Source organism: Citrus sinensis, chromosome 5 (genome assembly GCF_022201045.2).
Source record: "Citrus sinensis cultivar Valencia sweet orange chromosome 5, DVS_A1.0, whole genome shotgun sequence".
NCBI lineage: Eukaryota > Viridiplantae > Streptophyta > Magnoliopsida > Sapindales > Rutaceae > Citrus > Citrus sinensis.
The window spans coordinates 3,980,542-3,997,260 of NC_068560.1; the positions used below are offsets into that span (position 1 = coordinate 3,980,542).

Here is a 16,719-nt window from a genome sequence, read left to right on the forward strand (position 1 = left end):
AAAACATCAAATGCATAAGATTCACAAGGCAAAAGCAGCTTTAGCTATTAAAATTTCACATTCTCATGCTTTAAGTGTTCAAATCCACTTCAGCTTGATTAGATTGAATCAGCAACTTATTCCAAAATGCACAGCTTCACCACATTATGATAGATCAGGCCTTTAAAGAATCCTTGACTGAACCCCGTCCTCTAATGAACACCCTCCATTCTGTCATGGCTTCAACTCTTTTTGAGGGAGTTCCCATGCGGTCCCAAAATCCGGCCAACAAAATTAAACTGCTGTGTTTTAAGTTAGAAACTATTATTATAAGGAATTTAAATATATCAATATAACTACCTTTTAAATTGGAAAGCAAAGTTTTAACTTACATTTGGATATTTATCTACGGTAACATCAAGTCTAATAACTCTCTTCACAACAGGTGTGGTTGGAATTCCGGGAACACCTAGCCCGCCCATTGAAGGAGGAGTTTGACAAGGGGCCATTTTTTGAATATGCCCATTTTCCTGAATCAAGGCATCTAATGATATAAGGATTCCTCTCTTCAGAATGATATAAGGAATCCTTTCTTTTATGCTTGAAAACTTTATCATCAAATCCAAAACAGCACATGATGCTCAAACTCGATGAAACAATCAAGAGCCCTCTAAAAAGTGATGTGCAAGATCCAAAGCAGAAAGCTTAGTCATTTAAAAAATAGCATTCAGCTATGAGCAATAATAACTTAAATCTTAAACATGGATGTAATTTATCTTCAGCTGACAGCTAGACAGACGAGGCAAGTTCAAAGAACATTTCTCTTTTATACCCAAAAAAGAAATAGCTGAACTAGAAGATACTCTCAGTTGATTAGAGAATGAGTATATCGATCTATGTGTGACAATTTACTTTAGGTATACCATATGATTCTAACCTTTGTTACACTAAAAGATGGTCATCCCCTCATTTAAAAGAAACATAGCAATTAGAAGAAAAGCATACAGTCAGAATTCCAAGAAATTGCAATATAGAATTTTCTGGCATCAATCTCACAATTACAGGATAAAAATACGTGGCAAGTATAAAACCATGAACATGCATTATTAGCTCAGTTTGCGTTGTAGATGAACCCTCCAAATCCATTCGTCTTCCACTCGGCTGACCCAATGACCTAAATGGACTACCGTGCTCAAACCCTTCATGATCAACAAAACTTGGATTGCAACCTGTTGTTTGTCTGATTAGGTATACCATGTAATATATACAACGGAATCCAGGTAATAACTAACCGTGCTACAAATGTCAATGACAAATAAAGTTCCTAGTATTTTCAAAAAACTGCCTAGGCAGTGCCCACCCCGCCACACAAGGCCTCATAGTCCAGGTAATTTGCTCACGCTGTTGCCAGCCAAAGAACCATGAAGAGGAAAAGCTGCAAGGAGCCTTTGCCAGGTTGGTCAGGAAGAGCTTCAATAGAGTGTAACATCTCAGTAGCTCAATTCATGTACCCCTAGCTGTGCATGTAAGAAGAAATGCTCTTCTGAATAAAGTATTGATACCAGATCTACTGTTGTTTCTTCAGAACTTGTTAGGAAAGATTACTAGCAGGTAAGTTAGACGCATATACATACTACTATAGGAAATTGAACAGCTCCTTACATAATCAGTGCAACTTCTTATACAAACAAGTTCCCCTCCCGGCAATAGATAGACATCAATATTCAGACACCTGAGGGTGCTGAATGTTAGAAACGTTACTTCCTCCCAACGTAAGCTCCCAGTATAGACACATTAGGATTCCAAAATGATAGCTCAGATGACCCCGTAACAAACATGAGACTTCCAGGGGCCCATTTTATGACAGGAGGCTCTGTATGAAAACTCATCCAACTAACAACCCTGACAAGAAAAATAAACAAAACCAAACCATGTTTATATAATAACAATACCAACATCAAAAGAATATAGTCTTTGGATACAGAACTCATTATGCAAACTGGTGCTTAAGGTGAATGCCCAAATGTAGATTCAAGAGCATTGTTAGTTTGCCTAGAAGACAATGAATGCTGACTGGGTCAATGTAGGGGAAATAACATCCCTTTGAATTCTAAGCATTCAAAAGGCATTAGAATCAAGGAATTTTGCTTATCATACCCCTTTCCCGCTCCATACGCTCCAAGCATATCCACTACCATCATCAGAACCTTCCAAAACCAAGAAAGTAAAATTAGCATAAAGAGTGCAACAAACCAATTGTATCACATAAAACTAATAAGACGTGCTTGGCCACACTAGGCTGCTTCCACATGTGTGGGTGCACTTGCTATTTGAGCATTTCATTGATTTATTTTGATTAACAAGCACAACCAGATGAAAATACGTACGCATTTGGAATTGCATGGATGGGAGTGGGTTTTAAACCAAGTCAATGAAGAAGAGAAATTGAATTTATTGCAAAGAATTCTGTGGGAACAAGCTTGATGCTGAATGCTTTTCTTCTAATTGCTATGTTTCTGTTAACAAGGTGGTAACAAATTTGAGAATTATATACAGCACAAGTGCAAGAACTTTAATATAAAATATCAAAACAGCCGAAAGCAAATATTAACAAAATATCCACAAGTCACTGTGCCCTAAGAACTGAAAGGAGAAACTCTACCGGGCTGAAAGATGCCTCCAATGTGGAATTGTGAGAAACTGGCTTGGCATCATAAGTGGATAAATAAAAAGGGTAATTTTTAGGGACCTCCCCTGAGATTTGCTGTATTAACACTTAGATAAAATGTATTCATGTAATTACATATACCTCCCATACAGTTAATATAAAAATACGTATAGCGTCAGATAAAAGGGTAAATGTGTAAAAATATATTTAAAATTAAAAATATTTGCTTTTACCAAATCATTAAAATTTTGACACACTTGCCCGTTGTCGGCCCAAACTTGACCAGTCGGTCATGGCTCCACCGGCGGCTGGTGGTGGTGCGCCACTGCCAGAGTCCTCTCCTCACACCAACAACCAACCGCATTCACGGCAGCCTTTGAATCAACTGCGTCCACCAACACACAGTAACCCAAGTACACGGCTTTTTGAAGTGTCTCTTTTGCTTTGCGTTTTCCCTTCACTGAGAAGATTCGTCAGCTAATACAATAAGCTTTGTTGCCTTAGATTTTGAGATTACAGAGGCCTGAGCAGATGTGGCTGTGATATGAGCTTTATTGTATTTGACTAATAGGAAAAACACATTTTATTGGCCTACAAGGACGGTGCCTTTTTCTTCTTGTTGGGAAACTTCGTGAAGAATCCAGTTTGCTTCTTTCTTCCTTTTCTTTCTTCATTTTAATTCATTTTTTTTAATTTATAATAACTTTTTGAGATTGAATTATTGGCTTCACGTGTAAATGAATGGTATTTGGTATGTCACAAGTGTCAAAGTTGGTTGCATCTAGAAGTGTTTGGCATGGCTGCATCTAGAAGTGTTTGGCATGGCTGCATCTAGAAGCTTTGACAAGAATGGTCAGCTTGCAACAAGTTTGAAGATTGAATTTGATGCACACGGTTTTGATGAAGAATTTGGTGAACACGGCTTTGATTTTCTTGGCCACTAGTTTGCTATAAATAGAAGTGCAGATGAAGAGTTTATGCATTCCATTAAGAGAGCAATTTGGCAGTTGAGAGAGAGTTTAGAGAGCTTGAATTTATAAGCTCTTGTTATAGTGATTTAGAGAGTTTGGGTGTATTGGGGTTTTGGGAAGTGAGCTAAAATACTACAATACTTGTAACTCCTTTTCACTAGTAAAATATTTCCTTTTGTCTTCGCCCGTGGATGTAGGCTAAAAGCCGAACCACGTAATTTCTGGTGTCCTCTAGTGTGCTTGTTCTTTATTTTCTTCCAATATAGAGGAAAATGAACGTGCAGAGGTTCTACTTCAAAGTCTACCAGATTCGTATGATCAACTCATCATCAACCTGACGAACAACAATCCAGTGGACAGTCTAGTTTTCGACGATGTTGCAGCCTCCGTATTAAATGAGGAGAGCAGGCGGAAAAATAAGAAAAACAGACAAGCAAGTTCGCAGCAAGCAGAAGCGCTATCGGTGACGAGAGGAAGATCAACGGAACAAGAACCAGTCGAGTCTGAGGCTCCAGAAGTTCGTCGGTCAACTCGTGAGAGACGACCGCCGGCGTGGCACTCGGAGTATGTCACAGAGATCAACGTTGCATACTGTCTAGAATGCATTTACTTCTAGCAATAGATCTACTGAATTTTAATCTATGCTGCTTACTTGTAACACAATGCTCGCAAAATGGTAAACTTACCGATTTGAGCCCCGAAAGCAATTTTCTCTCAGAGAGAATCTTCAAACCTTGTTCTGACATGTGGCCAAGTTTGAGATGCCACATCATCGTTGACTCTTCTCCATTTGATGCGACACACGCATCAGCCTCATGTAGTGTTTCTCCTTTAAGCATGAATAGATTAGCACCGATCTTTTCTGCCTTCATCAATACAAGCGCTCCTTTCACGATCTTCATAATTTCATTCTCCACATGAGTTTTGCACCCATGATTGTCTATTTGTCCCAAAGACAATAGATTTTTCTTCAAACCGTTGACATGTCGTACCTCTCCAATTGTGCTAATTGTACCATCAAACATTTTTATTTTGATAGTACCAATACCAACGATCTCCAAGGCATGATCGTTACCCATATATACAGATCCTCCTGAGATAGGTTCATATGTGTGGAACCATTCTCTCCTAGAGGTCATGTGACAGGTAGCTCTTGAGTCTATAAGCCAGACATCAGAAAATCGTTTTCTGCCTTTTGAAACAGTTGTTGCCTCACTGTAGAGAATTTCGTCATCATCCGAGGTACTTGCTACACACCCCTGAGCATTTGATGACTCAGGTTCTTTGCCCTCTCTTCTCTTCTGGTTACTCTAACACTCTGTCTTGACGTGCCCTTTCTTGCCACAGTTGTAGCATTTAACATTCTTCTTACTTCTGAATTTTGATCTACCATGATTTTGACTCCCACTGGGGCCACGTTCCGTTGATCTCCCTCTCGTCACCGATAGCGCTTCTGCTTGCTGCGAACTTGTTTGTCTATTTTCCTTATTTTTCCGCCTGCTCTCCTCATTTAATACGGAGGCTGCAACATCGTCGAAAACTAGACTGTCCACTGGATTGTTGTTCGTCAGGTTGATGATGAGTTGATCATACGAATTTGGTAGACTTTGAAGTAGAACCTCTGCACGTTCATTTTCCTCTATATTATGACCCAACGTTGTGAGTTGTGAAAATAGAGTCTTCAAGGTATTGATGTGGTCGGTCACCATTGTAGATTCCGCCATTCGAAGAGTATAAAATTTTCTCTTCAAGAAGATTTTGTTGTGTAGTGACTTGGTCTCGTACAATTTTGTAAGAGTATCCCATATTTTCTTCGCTGTATTTTTCTCTGCCACACTAAATAATACTCCGTCTGCAAGTGCCAAGTGTAGATCAGAAATGGCGTTGCCGTCTACCTCGTTCCACTTGTCATCAGTTATCTCCATGGGCCTTTCTCCAATTGCTGCCAAGCAATTATTTTTCCTCAATACAGCTTTCATCTTTATTTTCCACAACGAAAAATTATTTCCGTTAAATTTCTCAATTTCATACTTTGCCGCCATTTTGTTGATAAATACTGCACACAAGCTAGTATACCACCTTGAATAGTTGTGAGTATGTGTGAGAATGCACACTAGGAAAGTTCCCAGGAAAGACTGGAGGGGTCACAATGGTCTCACTTAAAACCCAGACTCCTTAAGCTCTTATCGCCTTTGTGACAGAACTTTCCTAGACATGTACAAAACCACACAGTTGCTTTACTCACACCACTATTCCCTGCTTTGCACCGCCAAATTCTTGGATCGCTTCCACCGTTTCACATGAATAGTACCGTATACGTGAATAGTACCATATACGTGAACAGTACCGTATATGTGAACAAAACAGTATACGTGAATAGTACCGTATACGTGAATAGTATCGTATACGTATACAGTGCCGTATACGTGAATAGTACCCCTTACGTGAACAGTTCCCGACTCCAAAAATACAACCAATAGCTCTCTCAATCACTGTAACAAGAGCTTATAAATGCAAGCTCTCTAAACTTTCTCTCAACTGCTAGATTGCTCTCTCAAATGGAATGCATAAACTCTTCATCTGCACTTCTATTTATAGCAAACTAGTGGCCAAGAAAATCAAAGCCGTGTTCACCAAATTCTTCATCAAAACCGTGTGCATCAAATTCAATCTTCAAACTTGTTGCAAGCTGACCATTCTTGTCAAAGCTTCTAGATGCAGCCATGCCAAACACTTCTAGATGCAGCCATGCCAAACACTTCTAGATGCAGCCATGCCAAACACTTATAGATGCAACCAATTTTGACATTCTCCCACTTTAAAGAGCTTATGCATTCCATTTGAGAGAACAATTTGGCAGTTGAGAGAGAGTTTAGAGAGCTTGAATTTATAAGCTCTTGTTACAGTGATTGAGAGAGTTTGGGTGTATTGGGATTTTGGGAAGTGAGCTAAAATACTACAATACTTGTAACTCCTTTTCACTAGTAAAATATTTCCTTCTGTCTTCGCCCGTGGATGTAGGCTAAAAGCCGAACCACGTAATTTCTGGTGTCCTCTAGTGTGCTTGTTCTTTATTTTCTTCCAATTTTATTTTAGCTGCGTGTCTGCTTCACCCACCAATTTCCTAACAACAAGTGCATAGTTATTCTTTTTTTATTTTTTTTTTCTGATGTTTTTGTGTTGGAATTAATTTCTGAAGGTTTTGGCACCACTCCCCATTGGATTTGCTGTGTTCATGGTACACTTGGCCACAATCCCAATCACTCGCACTGGAATTAACCCAGCAAGGAGTCTCGAGGCTGCTATTATTTACAACAAGGACAAGGCTTCGGGCGGCCAAATGGCTCTTCTGGGTGGTGGTGCTTTGCCACTGCTGGAGTCCTCTCCTAACACCGGCGACCAACCCCATTCACGACAGCCTTTGAATCAACTGCGTCCACCAACGCACACTAACCCAAGTAGGCTTTTGTCTCATCACAACCCCCACACCCCCACCGCCCCTTTGGCCATCGTCGAAGCCACTCAACAACTGCTAACATCACCATTAAAGTGTGTTCAATGGAATTCTCAATACCAACGGAATTCCCGAAGTTATATATAATAATTTATTATTTCAGCAGGAAGGATATTTTAGTAATTTTAAATGTTTACTAACGGTCAACTTAATTAGTAACTAACGGTAGGGGAGATATATGTAATTACATAGATACATTCCATCTAGGTGTTAATACACCAAATCTCAGGGGAGGTCTCTAAAAATTACCCTAAATAAAAACAAGAGTAAACAGAAGCTCATTAACAGAGATTCCAGTGTATAGAGGGGTATATATGTACGATATGTTACATTTGGGAGATGAAGAAAGAAAAAGTAAACTCACAAGTGTGCCTTGGAATGAGTCAAGCACACGAATATGTCCTTCCATAGAGGTCGGAAGCATAAGTCTCCCATCATTGCTGAACTTTACAGCATCAGAATCTGATACATCTCCACCATCACAGAAGATGTATCCAAATTTAACCAAATTAGTGCATGATAAAAGTACGATATATAAACTTCCAAGATATTCTTAAATGTTAATTTTAACCTTCTCCTACTTACGAGCATCAAACATTCTTATGTATCCTCCAAAGGCAACTGCAAAGACAGGCCCTTGATCATCATATGTTGTAGCAGGCCTTCCTTGAACATGCAAAAGACCTGTATTTGCCAACAGAGATCATAAATACAATTGAAAATGGTGGATGGCATGATATCCACCTAGCATTTCTCAGCCCGTTGATCCCAGAGCAGAACAGTTTGATCAAGAGAACCAGAGATAAAGCAATCTTTGGAGGAGCACAGGCTAAACAACCCTAGAAGCAATAAAACATATATACATATGATAATAATTACAAAATATTTACAAGAATCAGTGAATTACAAACCTGTCATGGTGAGTTGGTGACCTTTGTAGTAACGCAAGTACTTGTTATCGTGCAAGGAAAGAAACCGTAGAGATTCTGAATAAATGAAGGTATCAAACAGCACTACAAGTGGTTTCGTAATCCAAAAAGTTCTATCCATGAAAGCAGATATCGAGCACTTCCCCAGAAAAACAATTCAAGGGTTCCTTTGATTTCAAAAGACACTTTATTATTTCTGCAATTTCAAACAAACATTGCAAAATTGAAACCAGAAACCAGCTTCTTATACTTATTCAAAAGCCATTTCTTAGTTAAAAGCACTTCTCAAGAGACAACATAAAATCCTAAGAAACAGAGGATCAACTTACGTGGCAGCAGAGACATCGTACGGCCGTATAGATTCATCATCACTAGCCGTCACCAAATAACTCGACGATTTATGAAGATTCATGGAACTAATTCTCCCATTCTGTTGAAACACAAATCATTGCAAAACGACACTGAATTAACAAACAGATACATTTAAAACCCAAATCGAGTATGTTCCTCGAATAGAAACTTATTAGAAGCTTCTCTTACATAATCTCTAAAAGAAATGCCCACTTCCATGCTCTGAAGAATTTCTTCAAAGAGTTCCAACGAGACATTGTCTTCTCTCTCCGATTGTGACCCTAAAACCCAGAAATAAAAAAAAAATAAATAAAAACACAAAGCAAATAAGTATATCACAGCAATTATGCCAAAAACGACAACGTTTCAAGTAAAATTTCCACAAACCAACAATTTTTTTTTTCCTTCAGATTAATTCAATTCCACTGCACTGAAAACAAAATTTTCACGGAAACGGGAGGAAGTTGAGAATTTATTTATACTTCTGTATCAAATAGCATTATTTCTCAAATAAGGACGGTAGTTTTCTATTCGTCCCGAATGGGTGCCTAAACCCATACAATGACTACGATACCCTTAGGCTTCAGCTCCTGTACGCCTAAATGTCAAGGGTATTTTGATCATTTAATAATTACTGACCTACTTTCTGATGCATATAAAGTCAAACTTCACGAAGAAAACGCTAATAAGAGTGATTAAGGAAAACGCTCAAATTGGATCAAAGCTTTGAATGACAACGTAAGTCTCGAGTTTTTTTTTTCTTTCTTTCTATTATGCCTTTTTTTATTCATCATCTAGTAGTAATTTAATCTGCAAAATTCCAATTTTTGACGCGCGCGCACCAAAAAAAAAATTTGAAAGAATTTTATTTGAATTTTATATGTGTTCCTATTTGTTTTATGAATCGAATCTGATAAGAAATTGTGGGGATGCAAATATCACACGATGCCTCCGTTCAGTCAAGTTTATTCTTGATTTGTTGAAATTGTGTAAATAGATTTATAATAGTTTTTATGATGTGTCAGGGTTCGCGCTCTTTGGATAATCATGGAAGTATGGTGATTTCTATTTATTGTTGTGGGGAAAGGACACGGATTTCTTTGCGTGGTTTTAGAAATGATCACATAGACTTGTATTAGGATAATTATACCCTTTGACTGTAGTGATTTCATCTTGGCATATTTATCAAAATGGGTATTTTCCCTTTCAACTACTCATCACACGAGCTTTAACCTTCCACCAGTGATCAAGTTGAACATGCAAGATTCCAACAAGTCCCTTTGAGATCCCGTCCAGTTGTTGCAGCCCAGATCCCACCATCAAATCAGGTCAAATTACAAGATATACCTAACTTATGGATTAACTTTCGTGTCTTTTAGTTTGAGATCTAGTGAGTACAATGCTCGTAATGCCCAATACCATATGGTTCAAGAGGATATGAGAGCATAAAGGTTCAAATTTATGAGTTTAACTGGTTGAAAATGGTGTAATATGCCTCTGTGGTTTGTACATAATGGATTAGATAATCCTCTTTTTTTGGCCCTCCAAAGAATTATTCGTAGGAGACTGAAAATTGAATCTCTGATGCAGTTTATCCTTGAACTGGTAAGACAATGTAGCTGAAGTAATTTTTCATATTTCATATAGTATTTGCTATCACTTAAGTGGAAGACTGACTTTTGTATATTTACTTTTTCTGGTGGCTTCAAACAGTCTCAACCATTTGGAATGTGACAAACTTTGAACTACTATATTAATAAGAAGATTACTAATCCTGCATGCCCTATACTCGCTGCTGTGATTGAAGAAAGGCGGATATTACTATTGCTGACTGACTGACTCTTACCAATGGCCTTGACAAACCTTTTGTTCGCATCAAACTGAGGCATAAGAGGTGTAAAGGTGTAGGAGTGAAAGCTACAACATATGCAAAAACAATATGGATGGACCTTGCCAATGCCGAGTTGATCTCTGGAAATAAGATTCACATAAATAGATTGGGAATGCAATTGTGGAGCAAATTAGTAGGAACCAGGATGGAAATTTCACAGGGGTTGTGCATCTTGAAGGATACAAGACGACCGTGTTGAAGCTGACCTGGCTGCTTGAAATAATCGAGTTAGTGGGGTTCGACTACCTAATCACAAAGAAAAAGGTATGTTGATTTTCAGATTTTTTTTCTTCCACTTATCTCTTTGCTGTCATACAGAGTGCCATTCTGAATAGTAAACTTTTCATGTAATGTGAATTTGATCCATAAAGCACCTGAATCTAGATAAGCTTGCTGCATGCTGAGCATTGGGTCTTGTGTCTCATGTGGGTTTTTTTCTTGAGTTCTTTATGCCCAAAGATGCTAGAAGGCTGGTTCTTACCACCGACCAACCATCTATTTATACTTAGTCATAGCAATTGCAAACATACCCCCTTGGTTGGTTCAAGCAGTAAAATCTCTTGAGGCAGTACCTAATTGCCATTTCCAAGTGTTTAACCCTAAATTTTTAATAACGTTTTGGTGGATTCATGTACATTGAACTAGTCTTCTTTCTATATTACATGGATTAAATTTTGAAACTAGGCCAACCTGTTGTTAAATCTGCCTTTCAAATTATTGACTTAATATTGCCAAAAAAGAACTTTTTACCGATTACAGAATTTTTCATTGTTGCAGGAAACTGGAGTCGCAGCTGACAGTGCTCAAGGGCAATCCTTAAATTAAATTTCATTGCAATCTTTAAACTTTAAATTATTTGAGAAAAAAAAAATCTTGGCATAATATTGAACAATGCATTTACTTGTATAATATCAATAAAACAATGCATGTGAGGGAATAAAAAGAATAAGACGAAATTTGACGACAATAATTAGGAATTAGCACTATTTCAAGCAAAGAAATCTGGACACTAATATGTTTTCTCTGTTACTTTCCAAAATTACTGCATGTACATGAGATGATTGCTTGCTACTGTTGTACTGTATAAGGTGAAACATTTGAAGAAGCCCCCTTCTAAACTGGTAGTGTTGGTCGTTGTTGTCCTGCCGAGGAAGTGTCATTAGATTGAAACCTACTGCAAATATTGATACAAAATGGCTTCAAGGTTTCGTTATAGAGCTGACTGCAAAATGGCTTCAAGGTTTCATTGTAGAGCTGACGACAAGCTTCTGTAAACAGCGCCCCATATTGATGCACAACAATGATAATGGACGAGCAAAGCCACGCAGTGTACAGTATGATATGACCAATATCAGAGCGAGGAACAAATGTGGAGATCAAGGAGACTGCAGAAACAGATCCAGAGACAACTGCTACAAGGGCCCAAGATTGGGAAGAATTCTCTTGATGAGCTAAATATGCATAACAATAAATGGCCGTGGCTATGAGAAAAGACCATATATTTGTCGCGTGTGTTTCAAGCAAGCGCTCAGTTGTGCCGTGCATATTTGCTCCCACGATGCCGATGAGAGCTGGAATGAGATATCCAAACACGTTATGGTATGCGTTTGACATCGCGGACAAATAAATTTTGTTCCTGCGGAACCATTAAAATACTATATTAAGGAAAGTATTAGATCCATTCCTTTAGAAAAACAAGAATTTAAGAGATCATTATGTGTTTAGTCCCATTTAATATTAGTTTAATTTTTTCAAGTTATTGTGAAAAAAAAAATTATCAAATACTTTTATCGATCCATTCCTTTAGAAAATATATATATATATATATATTCAGTGCACACACAACATTTCTTTACTGTTTCAAACAATCTGGTTCTAACTATTATATTGTATCAAACTCTTCTTGAGTTCGACTTTCTTTCAAACCCAAATATTATATTTGACTTTGGCTTTTCTCTTATTTTCAAGATGCAATGGGTTTCTATCAGCTTTCCAAGCCTTATAAAATCTTGACAAAGACTTGAAGAAGAAAACAAATTATTTTCAGTGCATATTGATTGGTAAGAATTTAAAAAGGAAATTTGGGATTTTTTTTTGTTTTCTTTTGAACATTGTCTGTATATATATAGGGTAAAGTTTTATTTTTAAATACACGTTGTGGCTCAGTTCAGAGAGAGAAGGGAGACGGTGAAGATTGATGGGTTGACTTTCTTTTCCCGTCAGCCATTTTGTATAGATTGATCAGAGCAATCATTACCTGCAAAACTCAACACATCACCAAATTAACAACCAACATTTCAATTTCAAACCCAACCTTAAATTGAAACAAATCTTCTTGAAAAATAAAGGAAAAAGCAACTCCAAATCAAAATCGAAATGAAACCTTAACAGAGAGACAGCCGCAAGTATGAGGAGACAAGCACGATCCTAAAAGATCTGAAGTCCTGTTGGTATATGAGAGATGAACTGACCTCAATTTATATAGGATGGATTCCCTTTGCTCATTGGCTGCTGCAGCCCTGGACCGTTGAGGGGGGACACGTGGAGGGATCGTGGGGCGGGATGGAAGTAACTGTGGTTGAGTTAAGGTTGGACTTTTCATTAACATACCTTTTTCTTGTTAATCAACCTTTCAAAGGTACTTCCACCCCTCACATAACTCCAGTCAACCACAGTTACTTCCATCCCGCCCCACGATCCCTCCACGTGAGCTGCCGCAGCCAATGAGCAAAGGGAATCCATCCTATATAAATTGACGTCCCTTTGCTCATTCGCTGCTGCAGCTCTCCTCTTCTTCTTTTTTCCTCTCTTATCTCTTCTACTCTTCGATTGCTCTGGACGACACGGCCTTTGATAGCTCTGTCAATCTCTTCTCCCACGTAATTTGTAACTTCCTGGATAGATTAATTAAGAATCAGAGCTCATTTTCAAAAGCAAATAATTGTAAAATTGAGTGGAAATTAAGCTAGTAATCATTGTTTAAAAAATGACAGTAATAAAAGTATTTGATAACTTTTTTTTTTACAATAACTGTGGCTTAAAAAAATTACATTAATATTAAACACGGCAAAAAACATAATCTTCTAAATTTCTTCCCCCCCCCCCCCCACCCAAGGAATTGATCTATAAAAGTATTTGATAATTTTTTTGTTTCACAATAACTATGGCTTAAAAAAATTATACTAATTTTAAACGGGGCTAAATACATAATCATCTTTTAAGTTTCTGTTTTTCTAAAGGAATGGATCTGATGGGATGCACGTAAGTTGATTAATTATATTTTTTTTATCATTAAAGGGCTCATAAGAGAGCTAAGGCAACACTAAGCGGGAGTGTGCAACCCCATAAATATCGTTAGTCAATATGCTAAGCATATTTGGAGGAACAGATTGAAAACAATGTAAACCCAAAGAAAAGGAAAAACTGTACGAAACCAGGAAATCAGCTGCTTCATTGGCTTCTCGATAGATATGCTCCACTTTGGTCAGCCAATCACGCCGGAGGAGTGCTTGGATTTCCTGAATGAGAGTAAAATGCTCATTGATAGGAGGATTTGGATTGGAGATTAACCTCATAACACACATGCTGTCTACTTCCACGTACACTCTGCGGAACCCATATTGCCAAGCGATAGATAGTCCATGAAATAATCCCCAGAGCTCAGCTGAAGTCACCGAGCCAACACCTAAATTTGCACTGTAGCCTACTTGCCAAACACCTCTGAAGTCACGGATTAGTCCGCCAGCTCCTGCAATCCCCGAAGATTTCCTGGCACCATCTGTATTTAATTTAACCCAAGGCCAAACAGGCGTAGTCCAACGAATCCATCTTTCGATATGGGTTATAAAAGTATTTGATAATTTTTTTTGTTTCACAATAACTATGGCTTAAAAAAAATTAAACTAATATTAAACAGGGCATAAAACATAATCATCTTTTAAGTGTCTGTTTTTCTAAGGGAATGGATATGATGGAATGCATGTAAGTTGATTAATTATTTTAATGGTTCTGCAGGAACAAAATTTATTTGTCCGCGATGTCAAACGCATACCATAACGTGTTTGGATATCTCATTCCAGCTCTCATCGGCATTGTGGGAGCAAATATGCAAGGCACAAATGAGCGCTTGCTTGAAACACACACAACAAATATATGGTCTTTTCTTATAACCACAGCCATTTATCGTTATGCACATTTAGCTCATCAAGAGAATTCTTCCCAATCTTGGGCCCTTGTCGCACGAGTCTCCGGATCTGTTTCTGCAGTCTCCCTAGCCTCCACATTTGTTCCACGCTCTGATATTGGTCATATCATATTGTACACTGCATGGCTTTGCTCGTCCATTATCATTGTTGTGCATCAATATGGGGCGCTGTTTGCAGAAGCTTGTCGTCAGCTCTACAACGAAACCTTGAAGCCATTTTGCAGTCAGCTCTATAACGAAACCTTGAAGCCATTTTGTATCAATATTTGCAGTAGGTTTCAATCTAATGACACTTCCTCGGCAGGACAACAACGACCAACACTACCAGTTTAGAAGGGGGCTTCTTCAAATGTTTCACCTTATACAGTACAACAGTAGCAAGCAATCATCTCATGTACATGCAGTAATTTTGGAAAGTAACAGAGAAAATATATTAGTGTCCAGATTTCTTTGCTTGAAATAGTGCTAATTCCTAATTACTGTCGTCAAATTTCGTCTTATTCTTTTTATTCCCTCACATGCATTGTTTTATTGATATTATACAAGTAAATGCATTGTTCAATATTATGCCAAGATTTTTTTTTCTCAAATAATTTAAATTTTAAAGATTGCAATGAAATTTAATTTAAGGATTGCCCTTGAGCACTGTCAGCTGCGACTCCAGTTTCCTGCAACAATGAAAAATTCTGTACGAGGGAAAAAGTTTTTTTTTTTTTGGCAATATTAAGTCAATAATTTGAAAGGCAGATTGAACAATAGGTTGCCCTAATTTCAAAATTTAATCCATGTAATATAGAAAGAAGACTAGTTCAATGTATATGAATCCACCAAAAAGTTTTAAAAATTTAGGGTGAAACACTTGGAAACGGCAATTAGGTACTACCTCAAGAGATCTTACTGCTTCAACCGACCAAGGGGTATGTTTGTGATTGCTGTGACTAACTATAAAAAGATAGTTGGTCAGTGGTAAGAACCAGCCTACTGGCATCTTCAGGCACAAAGAACTCAAGAAAAAAGCCCACATGAGACACAAGACTCTATGCTCAGCATGCAGCGAGCTTGTCTAGATTCAGGTGCTTTAAGAATCAAATTCACATTACATGAAAAGTTCACTATTCAGAATGGCACTCTGTATGATAGCAAGGAGATAAGTGGAACAAAAAATCTGAAAATCAACATACCTTTTTCTTTGTGATTAGGTAGTCGAACCCCACTAACTCGCTTATTTCAAGCAGCCAGGTCAGCTTCAACACGGTCGTCTTGTATCCTTCAAGATGCACAACCCCTGTGAAATTTCCATCCTGGTTCCCACTAAGTTGCTCCAGAATGGCATTCCCAATCTATTTGGGTGAATCTTCATTTTGCAGAGATCAACTCAGCATTGGCAAGGTCCATCCATATTGTTTGTGTATGTTGTAGCTTTCACTCCTACACCTTCACACCTCTTATGCCCCAGTTTGATGCGAACAAAAGGTTTGTCAAGGCCATTGGTAAGAGTCAGTCAGTCGGCCAAAGTTATATCAGCCTTTCTTCAATCACAGCAGTGTGAATACAGAGGGTTAGTAATCTTCTTACTAATATAGTAGTTCAAAGTTTGTCACATTCCAAATGGTTGAGACTGTTTGAAGCCGCCAGAAAAAGTAGAGATACAAAAGTTATTCTTCCACTTAAGTGATAGCAAATACTATATGAACTATGACAAATTACTTCAGCTACATTGTCTTAGCAGTTCAGGGATAAACTGCATCAGAGACTCAATTTTCAGTCCCCTATGAATAATTCTTTGAATGGCAAAAAAAAAAAAAAAGAGGATTATCTAATCCATTCTGTACAAACCACAAAAGTTTGCTAAGAGGCATGTTACAGCATTTTCAACCGGCTAAACTCAAAAATTTGAACCTTTATATCCCATATCCTCTTGAACCATATGGTATTGGGCATTACGAGCATTGTACTCACTAGATCTCAAACTAAAAGACATGAAAGTTAATCCATAAGTTAGGTATATCTTGTAATTTGACCTGATTTGATGGTGGGTCTGGGTTGCAGCGACTGGAAGGGATCTCAGACGAACTTGCTGGAATGTTGCATGTCAACTTCCTGCTACGACAACACTCCTAACAATTAACATCCCAATTTTGCTTATGAAAACACACGGAGATAACAGAATGATATCTCAAGGCTTCAAGCCATTCACAAACATTTTCCATGT

General features: G+C 37.9%; 2 protein-coding genes and 1 long non-coding RNA gene across 8 annotated transcripts in view; 1 reads left to right on the top strand and 2 right to left on the bottom strand.

The window, feature by feature from the left end:
* The window catches only part of LOC102622641 (KH domain-containing protein At1g09660/At1g09670), a 95,879-nt gene that overhangs the window by 1,475 nt on the left and 77,685 nt on the right, over positions 1-16,719 (bottom strand). The gene's annotated exons all lie outside the window — the stretch shown is intronic.
* On the bottom strand, positions 993-8,940 carry LOC102623703 (protein ANTHESIS POMOTING FACTOR 1-like). Of its 6 annotated transcripts, XR_008054900.1 has the most exons (9): positions 8,800-8,940; positions 8,602-8,693; positions 8,391-8,491; positions 8,044-8,257; positions 7,718-7,816; positions 7,497-7,603; positions 2,137-2,186; positions 1,642-1,881; positions 993-1,496 (listed from the first exon to the last, which is right to left on the bottom strand). XR_008054900.1 is itself a non-coding variant. In XM_052441879.1 (8 exons), exons 3-8 carry the CDS (start codon positions 8,428-8,430, stop codon positions 1,737-1,739), a joined length of 516 nt encoding a protein of 171 aa, XP_052297839.1. In that variant the 5' UTR covers positions 8,431-8,491; positions 8,602-8,693; positions 8,800-8,939; the 3' UTR covers positions 993-1,736. The 6 variants fall into 6 exon arrangements, 4 of the variants coding, with proteins under 4 accessions (XP_052297839.1, XP_052297837.1, XP_052297836.1 ...); XM_052441879.1 differs by having other exon boundaries at positions 993-1,881; positions 8,044-8,118; positions 8,800-8,939; XM_052441877.1 differs by having other exon boundaries at positions 993-1,881; positions 8,044-8,228; positions 8,800-8,936.
* On the top strand, positions 9,004-12,087 carry LOC102615898 (uncharacterized). Its single transcript, XR_008054905.1, has 4 exons — positions 9,004-9,150; positions 9,438-10,017; positions 10,126-10,567; positions 11,081-12,087. It is a non-coding gene; the product is annotated as an uncharacterized LOC102615898 (long non-coding RNA).